General features: G+C 41.1%; 1 protein-coding gene across 4 annotated transcripts in view; it reads left to right on the forward strand.

The window, feature by feature from the left end:
* CHCHD3 (coiled-coil-helix-coiled-coil-helix domain containing 3) overlaps window positions 1-12,426 on the forward strand; it is a 254,625-nt gene that overhangs the window by 41,074 nt on the left and 201,125 nt on the right. For all 4 annotated transcript variants that reach the window (XM_045002042.1, XM_045002043.1, XM_045002045.1 and 1 more), the window contains exon 3: window positions 3,194-3,275. In XM_045002042.1, the coding sequence (XP_044857977.1) occupies window positions 3,194-3,275 (82 nt within the window). The remainder of the gene's footprint in view (window positions 1-3,193; window positions 3,276-12,426) is intronic.

A 12,426-nucleotide genomic window follows, 5' to 3' on the forward strand; every position in this document is an offset into this window, starting at 1 on the left:
AGGTTTCAGTCACTAGCTCTGGCTTCTCTGGTCCAGCAAAGGCACCCACTTCTCAGCTTCCAGCTCTCAGGCATCACCTCTCTTGGGCAGAGACCTACATGTCTCTTCCTCCTGTCTTGAGTTTTTTCCAGGCTGCACTGTTCCCTGCATATGCTGCTTTTGCCTCAGAACTTAAAAACAGCCTAATTGCCCACAGCTATAATGTACAACACAGGTCTTTCTAAGTAATCACATTTATTCTTAAGGTGAAAGCATTATAGAGAAAACATAGTAGAACAATTAAAGAACCTATACACATACTAATAAGCTTACAAAAGATCGCCCCAGCTCCAAAAAGAGCTCTGGTAGTGCTCAGTCCTTCAAATCTCACACAAGGGTTATTCTGTGGTTACAAGTTCATCATGCCTTTTGCTCAGAACAAGAACCCCTATGCAGAGGTGAGTCTTTCCTTTATACTAGTTGGGTCTTTGATCTGTGAATACATAGGTAGTCAAACAGTGGTTCTCTCCTTAGTGTGTAGCTTTAAAAGGTTGGGTCTGGAGGTGGGAATTTGCGTTTAACACCTCCTCCCCCTGGGTATGTCCTAGGTAACCCACTTAACTTGTTTGTCCCAAAAGTTCCTTCTTGGCTGGCATATTTAAAATAGTCTTTGAAGCTCATAACATTTCCCAGGGTTTACACTGGCCATGTCTCCTCCCTAGAGAAGTTACATACAATCCCACCATTATACATAAACTTTGCATTTATAATACAGTGGACTCCAAAGATCTTTAAACTTAAGGCAATTTTTTACAATATCTTTGGCAGATCTTATTGAATGATCTGTCACGCGCCTCTCCTGGAAATGGAACCTTGTGATCTAAATGTCCTAGGCTCCCAGGTTGAGTATTGACACCCCAGAAGCTTAAGCACTTCCTTATTCAGAGCTCCACCCTTGTGGGCACTCAGGTTTATAGTTTACCCCTCCAGGGACATGTGATAGTTGAAGTAAATGGACACAGGCCTTGCAGAAGCATTTCTAGAACAATAATTCTCTGCTTTAGACAGCATGAGATGCACAGCTCCAGGTAAAACAATGAGCATCTATATACCATTACCTGCCTCAGGTTCACATGAGTTGTGAGCATTCTTTTGGGTTCATGTCCCTTCAGGGTTCCAAGACTCCTCTGTTGGTCTGCAGTCATCCAGTTCATGAATTCTCTGAATCACAGTTTCTCTCTCTGACCCCTTCAGTAAATCCCATCTGCTCCAACCAGTCCAGCAGCCAAAAGGTTCCTCCTTTTTAAGGAAACATGCTCTTTGGTACCTCTATCCTGAGCTGCTCAGCCTCTGGGTGTAAATGGCTGTAGTAACACCTCATTCTCTAGGGATCTGGAGAGAGTTGGCTTCACTTATTTTGCAGCTCTCCCTTCATTCTGTCAGGTCATGTACTGATGCCTTAAAAACTCCTGCACCCCAGTCTGGGTCTATGCTGGTTATGTGATATGTATGTATCTCGTGAACCTTGTAACCAATACTTGTAATCACTCATAACTCAAGCCTGACCCCAGAGATACAGTACCTTCCCTCTCAGCTTGTGTATATTTGATTTTAAATGTGAACTTTAATAACATTTTCACTTGTTGATGGTCCTTAATGATGGTCAGACACTCCACCCTGTCTCCTCAGCGCTAGGGGAGTATCTGGAAAGAAGTAATTATCCGAGTCCAAGTAGGTAGCAATAAAACAGTGAGTGGGTAAACTGAGTCTCCATAAAAATACAGAAATTTCCTACATTCTTAACAGAATCTTAATTGCTTTTGTTTTGATCTGTGATGCTCACTGAGATGCTGGGGGAGATTAGTGTGTGCTGCAACATGTGAACTATAGATCCATGTTCCTTAAGGTTAATTGATACCTTTTGTGTTTTTAGCTTTTTGAGATGCTCTAAAATATGAGATACATATTTGGTACACATTAGGAAATAGAGTAATCCCATATAATAATAATAATCAGTGTCTTTATGAAATTGGAGAGAGTTTGAGACTCTGCTGGGTTAGGCCAAATGCAGATAAGACCAAAGCAGTAACAATGATTTGATGAGAGCAACAGGAGTAGCTGGCATGGTTGAGCTCTCTAGCCCTGGTTAAGAGATGGGGGGGATGAGTCTGCTATTTTTGACTCAGGCTGTGCAGTCTTGGACTTTTAGTAGGTTCATGGCTGATTTTTGGAAGACCAAATAGTAGCCTGTGGTGAAGGGTTTTTTTTTCTTTTTTTCCCCTTTCAGTCTAGAAGTGTGTAAATCTTTCTCTGATGTGGACCTGCTTCCCTTATCCATGCCTGTGTCAGCTTGCGACATGGCTGCTGCAATTTCACTCTGTGGCGCTACACATTGGGACCATTTAGTCTCAGGGAAATGCAAAATGCAGCAGGCCATTTGAGTGATGTGTGAGGCAGTACTCTGGAAATTGCACTGATTTCTGTAAAATTCCTGGGTGGAGGTCAGGCTGCTGGCTTTAACCTTAATGTCTTAAGTGCTTTGGGATCCGAATATGATTCTTTCTTCTTGCCAGAGTGGAGATTAGAGGAGGCACTTGAGATAGTCGCTTTAAACAAAAGGGAGCTACCAGAGGAGCATCCTTCTTACTGAAGCAAAGAATCCTGTGGCACCTTATAGACTAACAGACGTTTTGCAGCATGAGCTTTCGTGGGTGAATACCCACTTCTTCGTGCATCTGAAGAAGTGGGTATTCACCCACGAAAGCTCATGCTGCAAAATGTCTGTTAGTCTATAAGGTGCCACAGGATTCTTTGCTGCTTCTACAGAACCAGACTAACACGGCTACCCCTCTGATACTTGACATCCTTCTTACTGGAACTTGTTTCCCTCCTAACCCAGTTTACTTGTTGATGCTCAGGTGTTAGAGGTTCAAAGTTACAGGAAGATATATGTGGTGTGTGTGTGTGTGTCTCTCTTGTGACATGACATAACTTTTTTTTGGTGGGAGTGTGTTAATTGAAAATGTGGAATGAAGACAATTTAAAGAAAATGTGTACATTAACATTTGGAAGATGCTTAGATTGTTGAATAGAGAAATTAAGAAAATAAAAAAAAGTTTGCAAAATTTTGCTTGCTTCTGTAATTGGACATAATACTCTGTTCCTGCAACACATTTTTCACATTTAAAGTTAATTTTTTTTCTGCTAATTGTAGTTAATGAAGAAGAACTAAAGAAAAGAGTAACTGAAGAATTGGCATTGGAACAAGCCAGGAGAGAGACTGAAGCTCAAAAAAGGTTTGTTTGTAATCAGCCGTAACTGTATTTAATGCTTTTGATAGTGTTACAGTAACTGAGGAGGTATAGATCTGTTTAATGTAAATATTGAACTACAGTAGAAACTGCCATCAGTAGAAACTCTTAGCAGTCCTTTTGCTTATATTGTATGTTTTGGTGTTAAGCATGTGTTAAAACAAAGTAACTGATATTCCATTGCTTTGACATCACAAGCCTGACTCGCCTTGTCAGGCCAGTTTCTTCACTTTTTAAACTAAATCTCAGACTTCTCTGTAGTCCTAGAAAACACTTTGCTGCATGGAAATAACTCTAAGAAAAATGAAGAGGTGTGCTATTTAGGTTTGGCCTACTCTTAAGTTAGGTTAACATAGCTATGTCTGTTGAGGGTGTGGAAAAAACACACTCCTGACCATCATAGCTATGCTGACCTAACCCCCAGTATAGATGCAGCTAAGCTGATGGTAGCTATGTTGAGGGAAGCATTCTTCCATCAGTCAGGGAGGTGGTATTCCTACACTGAGGGAAAAACCTCTTCCGTTGGTGTAGGCTGCATCTGCGCTATGGGGTTAAGCTTGCGTAGCTATGCTGATATATAGCCTCTGGGCATTTCTATATTACAGCTGTTACAGTGGCAGAGCAACGGTGATGTAGCTGTGCCAGTGTAGTGCCATAGTGTAGACGCTTCCTACGTTGATGGAAGGGGTTTTTCCATCGATGCAGTTAATCAATGTCTCCTGCAGTAGTCAGGTCAATGGAAGAATTCTTCTATCAGCCTAGCCACATCTACACCAGGGGTTAGGTCGATCTAATTATGGAGCTCAGGGTGTGACTTGTTTCATTGCTCTGAGTGACATAGCTAGGTCTACCTAATTTTTTTAAAATGTAGACCAAGCCTCTGTAGTGTAGACACAGCCTTAGAACTCTTCTGTTTTGATCAAGAGTAAATTTTGACATTAGGAAAAGTGTTAGTTTCTTGTCCAATGTTTCTGTGTTTTGTTTTGGTGCTTCTGGAACTGCTTTAATACTTAGTGCTCGTATAGTGCTTTGAAGATGCAAAGTGCTGTACTAACAGCTCAGTGGAAAGAAGCTCCTTCATGATTTCTTTGTGTGTCCTTTTAATTTATTATCTATGTTTCACAAATGTTATTTACTATGAGTGGCTGTTTAATGGATCACAGGGAAAAGAGGTTATGAGGCCTTGGTTCCTGAAATTGTTAGGACATATTTTAAATACTGTAGAATAATCCATTAGCAATTATTTTAAAAATATTTAAATTACTAACCAGGTTTTGGAGAATGTCTCTTCTGTCATTAGTTACACATACTCAAGTTAACTAATCCTTTCATGTTCTGGGTGCATCATATATATTTTTAAACATATGGAACAAAAATCATAAACCAGGTACTGTCCTTTCCCTTTTGAGTGGGGATAAAGGCTCATTATGGTAGATTTCTTAAATCATAATGTAATGAGTACTACTAAAATTGTCTGCATATATTTCAATTGTTTCCTGTACAGCACTACATTATTTAATTGGATTAGGTTAACGGAGTATATAATTGGCTACCAGAATACAAACGCTCTAAAACATAATCAGTCCCCTTTGATTAAGCAGTAAAGCCAATCAATATGTTATGGTAAAATCTCTTCCCTTTGAAATATTACAGCTATTTTTAATTTAATTTAGAAATTTTGATTAGTACTTCCATGAAATATTAACTTATTGCAATTTGTAAACATTTTTACCATGTGGAAATTTTATTTTGTGGTTCTGTTATTTTATGACTAGAGACTTTCATTGGTGGATATTTTCATTTGCCCTTCCTTGGTAAAAGGCAGACTGGCTTTGTCAGACCTTCTTTTCCACATCTGATTTAATGTTTTGCAAAGATCACTGCTGACAGTCATGCCTGAATTTGGCTAGTGATAAAGAATTTTGTTGTCAATGTTAAGAAAAATACTATAGGTGATGAGATCTCTCTTATCTTGTCTTAAAATAAGATGAGGTTTGAGGGGCCTATGATAAGAAAACGCAGCTGCCAGATCTTGGCAGTAGTCTTTGAATCTTGTACATACTATTCTTGAGTAGGAAAGAAGCATCAGGGTTTTTTTTTTTCCTTCTTTTTTTTTCTTCTATGCAGTGTGCAAAAGTTATTTAAAATGTTTTCAGCACAGTGTTCATTAATTTTGTCAAAGTTGTCTTGCAGTCTTAAGAAGTGCAGATTTTTTCAAAATGATCTTGATGTGAGGACTTGATCAGTTATTATGAGTTACATTCTAGTTGGTATTTGCATTTTATGAATAGAATTACTCTTGCTAATGTAGAGCTATGGGGTTGCAAGTGTTCCACTCTAGATCTGGCTCTGCTGAACCCTACAGAAGCTGCTCTAAAGGTCCCTCTGTGAATGGGTTTATGTCGTTCAGGTTCCATATGCAACTAATGTTTAGCCCACATAGTTTATTCATGCTGGGAAGAGGACAGTAATCTATATAGGGAGCAAGGGTGCGAAGGATGTCTCAGCAGTAGGGTTGCCAAGTTTCTACTCACACAAAACCAAACACCCTTGCTCTGCCCTCTGCCCCACCCCTTCTCTGAGGCCCCCGCTCCGCCCCCGCTCACTCAGTGCCACCTCCCTCTGCCGCTCGCTGGCCCCACCCTTACTCACTCGCTCATGTTCACTGGGTGAGGGCTCTGGCTGGGGGTGTGGGCTCTGGGATGGGGCCAGGGATGAGGGGTTTGGGGTGCAGGAGGGGGTTCCAGGCTTGGGGGTGGAGCTGAGGGGTTTGAAGTATGGGAGGAGACTCTGGGCTGAGGCAGGGGGTTGGGGTGTGGGCTCTGGGCTAGAAGTGCAGGTTCCGGGGTGGGCTCAGAAATGAGGGGTTCAGGGTGTGGGAGGGGGCTCTGGGCTGGGGCAGGGGGTTGAGGTGCGGAGGAGGGAGTGAGGGCTCCAGCTGGGGGAGCAGGCTTGGGCGGGGAACCTTTTTTCTGTCACAGACCATTGACCCACAGAAAAAAATCAACCGGAGGCCACTTACCTGCCGGGGGGGTGGGGGCGTAGGCTAGGGGCTCCAGCCTGGGTGGGGGGAGGGGTGGCGCAGAGGATCAGGGCTTCCCCCTGCAGCGGGGCAAGCCTGAGCTTGCTGTTCCAGCCCCAGGGGGAAACGACCCCAGGCTGGATGAAATGAACCATGGGGCCGGATCTGGCCGTAGTGCCACACCCCTGCCCTAGGTGTAGGAGCCGGAGCGGGGACAAACATACTGGCTGCTTCCCGGGAGCCGCGTGGCGCAGAGGCTAGCAGGGAGCCTGCCAGCCCTGCTGCACGGCGCCACCAACCAGACAGTCAACGGCCCAGTCAGTGGCGCTGGCCGGAGCTGCCAGGATCCCTTTTCGACTCTACTGAGCAATGTTCTGAGTCATGATCCATACTTTTTAGTAGAAGCAAAATGTGACCCCCGTCTTCCTTCTCTGGAACTTCCCACACCAGTCTGCTAAGGCCCCTCTCCGGCCCACCGCTACCTATTTGCAGAGTCCATGTAATTCTTCATTATAATTGAGTTAGAGCGCAGAAGGAAACAATTTACCTTTAAACACTAGTAGCCCAACATGTCAAGAACATATCTTAGCAAACCCACTTACCATGTAATGCTTAAAATTGTTTGCAGCCTTCCAGATGGTTATAAACATCGGTGGGGAAAGAATACTTCTGATGGTATCCCTTCTTTAAAATTCAAATGCAAAAATGTAGATAAGATCTTGAGGCTTAGGTTAATTCTGTTTCCCTACATATGCGTGAGCACCTATTAGAAGACAAAATGCAACAAAAGTGTTACTGAAATTTCATGGAGTGGTTTATGTTGTGCATATGTCAAGGCTCGTACATCTGGAACTGTGTATTAGAAAGGAAGTTGATAGCCATCCCTGAATGACACAATGCTATGGGGGTATATACCATGACTGTTCTAGGCCAATTTTCCAGGAACCTAATGGTGTACATGTGAGTAGTAAAAAATATACAGTTGTGATTAACTTCTCACCTGCTCCCTCAATCCATTTGTCAGACTCTTTGACAAGAGAAAAATGTCACCAGTTCTGACCCCTAGCCTTTTGACATCTTTCTCTCAGCTTTTATCTCGAAAAGCAAGTCAGCACATCTAATATCTTTTTTGATGAAATTTGTAGAGAGGTGCGTGCCTGTCAGAATGCTCATGCATCAAAAAATAGCTTTTAAATGTTTCACCCCAGCTCTTTACATTAGTGCAGTTAAATGATACCACATTCTATTATAAAAACTTAGCTGTGCTTGGCTTTTTATTTCTTTTGTAAGCAATTTAATTTGAAAACATATTACTTTTTCATTGCTAGCTTTTCTTTATAAAAGCACTTAAGGGTGGACTGTATCAGAATGTACATCGAGTTTATGCTTTCGTGTTGCTAAATTAGGTTTATAGCTTTTTACACACAATGGCATGCGATACATAGCTGTGTTTTTATTCCTCTTTCAAAAAAAACTGCTTTCTTCAACCTTATTCTCATAGTAAAAATGCTATTAAACATAAAGATGCTTTGAAGCATCTGAAAGGTGTAATTGTTTGAGCTGAGATATCTAATAAAAAAGGGAATGTGCTGATGATCTAAGTGCATCTGTTCACTGTATATGGCTACTTCCTGATCTCATTATGGGATGACTTCTGCTGTCTTCAGAGATCAAAGTGCAAAGGAAAGAAATGACTTGATTACACAGTAGTACTAGTGGCTTCTGGATTCTGTTCTTCATTATAAAAATGCAAATTCTCAAATATTCTCCTCTAGTTTTGGTTAGTGAGGGGTACTTTGCATTCATTATTGGTTAAAAGTGAAAAACAACATCTAATACATTTTATATCACTTTCAATTAAAAATAAAATTGACGTTGAAATGAATTATGTCCATGTTTAACTTTGCACATTGAGTTCAAATGGACTTCTCACATACGTGAGCATGTGTTTAAGGATTTGCAGGATTGGGCTTCTCATGACCTCAGGTTTCCTATGACCTGGCATTGGTTACCAGCTGCCACCACCAAACTTCTCACTAGGAAATTGTACTTTGGAACCCCACTCTTTCTGCTTTTTTGTTATGAGGACCCTGTCCCCAAGTGCAGGGATCCCCTGATAGGGACAGTGGGTGTTCTTTGAAGGCTGCTGCAGAAATCCCTTTTCACCATACCTCCACTTGAGGAAGAATTAACAAAATTTGTAACTTATTATGTAAAATTAAAACCTAGGAATTCACTCAGGGCTAATCATCTGGCAGTGCCCACTGTCCTTTTCAAGCCCCAGAAAAGCTGATATCGTACCCCATTTCAGGCTTCTTTTTCATGAACCACGGAGTCCAATGTACTCCTAATTTGGTCTCCCCCGCCACCCTGTTGGCAGCTAGGACCTCTGTCATTTCTGATGGGCCAATCTCTGGATTCTGGAGAGACGTTTCTTGGCAACTTCAGCAAGCGCAGACCAGACTACCTCTTGCTGGTAAGTCTCCATGCTCACTTCTCCAGAGGTCCTTCTCCAACTGCTGACTTTTGAATAAATATTTCCTAACATTTTCCACAGAGCTGAGCACTGCATTTTTGTCAGTGCTCTCATAGACTACATTGATTCCAAGACTTTCATTTAAAAAGTGTGTGTGTGTGTATTTGTAAAATACAGATCTGTGGCTTGATACCTTTGCGTGTGTGAGTTTGGGTGACTGAGTATGATGCTGCATCCCATCATAGAATATCAGTGTTGGAAGGGACCTCAGGAGGTCATCTAGTCCAACCCCCTGCTCAAAGCAGGACCAATCCCCAGACAGATTTTTGTCCCAGATCCCTAAATACCCCCTCATCTGTTTGTCTGAGAACATGTCAGTCTTCAGATCAGTCCACGATTATCTCAAGAACACATGTAGTTATTAAACTAAAAGAATTAACACTATGAGGTGATATTCTGGACCTATTGAACTCGGTGGGAGTTCTGCCACTGACTTCAGTGGACCCAGAATTTCATCCTATGTTTCCATTACCTCTACTTTTTTCACCAGATTATCCTTTGACTTTTCTTAACAATGTTGTAATGAACCATCCGTACAAAGGTTATACTAGGAATGCAGCCACCCATGCTGACAAATTGGGTTAATGTGCTAGCTGTACATAGACTATTCCTCAGTACACCTTTTTAAATGAAGACAACACTCAAAATGATTTGGAGAAAGGGTACATGTTAGCCATGTGTTGTTCAATCATAGAAACTTAAGATACTGCAAAGTATGGCCTTAGAACAGGGGTCCCCAACGCGGACAAGCAGCCGCCGAAATGCCACCGAGAAGTGACAACATCAAGAAGCGCTACCACCGAAATCCCACTGAATTTCGGCGGCGACGCCTCTTGATGGACCCTCCTTCACGGTGGCATTTCGGCGGCGACGCCTCTTGACGTTGCTGCTTCACGGCAGCATTTCGGCGGCTGCTTGTCCGGCGGCCACGGTCCTCAGCAGCTAGTTGTCAGGCACCCACCCCACAGAAAAGGTTGGGGACCAGTGCCTTAGAAACTCCAGTGCGGGACTGAGTTAGCATTAATTACAGGCACTTGTTTTAAATAGCTGCCTTATCTGTTTCTGCTGTTTTGTTTTTCCACATTTGAAATGCTTTTCATATACTTTTCTTATAATAATAATAATAAATAATAATAATAATAAAAAGTGATACTGTGACTGTAGTTCAACTTGAGCAGAGTTTGTACTTACTATCTTTGAAATATTATGCAGGCACATCTACTGAGCTACACAGACTTTGGTTACAGTCAGGGGAATTTACAGGTGTTAAATTTGTCACAGCAGGGCCCCCTGTATTTTTCATTAAATGTTACAGAAGCACATTGAGAAAAGGATAAAGATAGAAAATAAAGCAGAGCATTCACATAGTCTCTTCACCATTTCGTATCCGTAGCTACATTCCTGTAATATTAGAAACAAATTAGACTTGATGTACTGAAAACTAAGAATAAAAATTAGTGTAAAGAGCAGTACATCTCTTTAAAAAACAAAAATTAGGCATCTGTTAGAGTCTTTGGATGTTACTTAGCATTGAGTGCATGAAACTTCTCAAACAATGAAAAACTATAGGTGTCTGCCCAGAGTAGCTTACAGCCTAAAATATACATAATTCTGTAAAAGATGACCGAAAAGAGTCGAGTAAGAGGTTTTACAACAGTAAAAATCAGGAAATGTTTGTTTACACACAGTTTTTTCCCCAAGTTGGTTAAAATGTGTGGACAGTATCTGGTACAGAAGCAGGTGTGGGGGTGATGTTAGTGATTTAATTCTTTGTCAAGATACGAAATTGTATAGAATATGTGAATAAAATTTTCAGTGCTTGTAATTGTCAGGGCAATCCTCAAGGGGGGCAGGATGATGATAGATAGACCTTGCATTTCTAACTTGGCTTGTGTCACTATTCTGATGTTCAGTTGTTAGCTATATCTATATGTTCATATCGGTAATGATGGTAGTTTGAACTTGCTGTGGATGTGCCAGTAAAAGATTTTAATGTAATTGGAAATATTTGTCTTGATGGCACAGAGATGGCGTGCATCGTGCCAGATGGTGCCATGGCTCATGAACTTCAGAGATGAGAATCTGCTTCTGGTCAGCAAGACGCACCTGCTCCATTGAGTTCTGCTGAGAAATCTGCACAACTCAGTGGAGCAGCATGCATGCCTTTGGGAGAGAGTGACAGCATTAAGCTAGCACTAGAGATCACGAAGTAAAAAAATTTATATCCACAATAGAGAGAGATGATATTAAGCTAGATGTGTTTGTTGCCAAGAAACAAACTTATGTATTATGAAATCTCAGATTTTCCAACCCTCCAGTGTTATCCTACTTTCATAGTTTTCTGGCTTATGCTATTACTCAGGCTTGCCATCTACTGCCAGTAGGTGGTACTTGGAACTATCCTTGTTAACAGTGGTGGGTGACTGACGACATAATAACTGTTATAGTTGCTCAGATTGTGCCTTTCATCTGGGTATGTTGGAGCATATGTAAATATTTAACATGCTTCACAGAACCCTTGAGCGGTAGAAGAGTAAGCATTCTGAACTTTAGAGATGGGAAAATTGAGGCACAGAGGAGTTAACTGATTTGCCCCAGGGCATACAGAATGTTAGTGTAAGAGCTGGGAATAGAACCCTAGAATCTGACTGACAGGTTCCTGGCCTAAATACTGTTGCAAACTCCTCTCCTCCTGGAAGGTGGTGCAGGTTTAACATGGAAGGCGGTGCAGGTTTAATATGCAAACTGCATAGCAATTAACATATGGTAGATATCTTGACATTCTCCCCCTGGAAGCAGAATTATTTGTTCATCAGTGTGCTTGATGCTGTATAAGACGCAGATCCATTTGCCTCCAAGAGTTTGCAGTCTAAAAGGCAGGTGCAGAAAAAAGTGTATAAAAGGAATTCAAAAGGGGAGATTAAGTTAAACATTTTATTATGATATTGATGAACTTGTAGCTGAGGTTTGCTTGTTGTCAGTCTTAATAGACTGTTGGATTTATTTCACGGAAACAAGGAGGATGAGTGAAAGAAGAGACTTACTGTAAAAGACAAACAATAACTATTGCTTACAAGTATTTGCAATTTCTTTGCCTGTCAAACAACCTTATTGATCTTGGAAATAGTTCAGTTTAACTAAATTTTATTTGTGCGTTTTGTTTGATTATTTCTGTTCTACATGTGTGTATGTCCATGTATTTTGTATGTGATTTGGCAAAACATTCATGACGAATGTTAACACTGTATCCCAAGACACCTTTCTCTCATTCAGATTCCTACTGAAAGAGCACTGTGTCTGCTGTGCCTGTAAGAAGTGGTTGTTTTTATAATGTAAAAATAAATTTCTAACTTATCCATCTTCTCTGGATTTCTCAGTGACTCTTGGTTTCACTTGTAAGGGACTCTTTTTTGTTTACTGTGCATTGTTAATTATTTTCCCTATTTACGCTGTAACTTTCTCCCTTGTCCTAAAACAAAACAAGTACTAATTGTATGAAGCTAGGATTTTACTAAAAAACGAACGCTTTGTCTGTCTGCTTTTCTGAATTGATGAATGGGGAAATGGAGGAAACAGTG

Source organism: Mauremys mutica, chromosome 1, assembly GCF_020497125.1.
Source record: "Mauremys mutica isolate MM-2020 ecotype Southern chromosome 1, ASM2049712v1, whole genome shotgun sequence".
NCBI classification, from domain to species: domain Eukaryota; kingdom Metazoa; phylum Chordata; order Testudines; family Geoemydidae; genus Mauremys; species Mauremys mutica.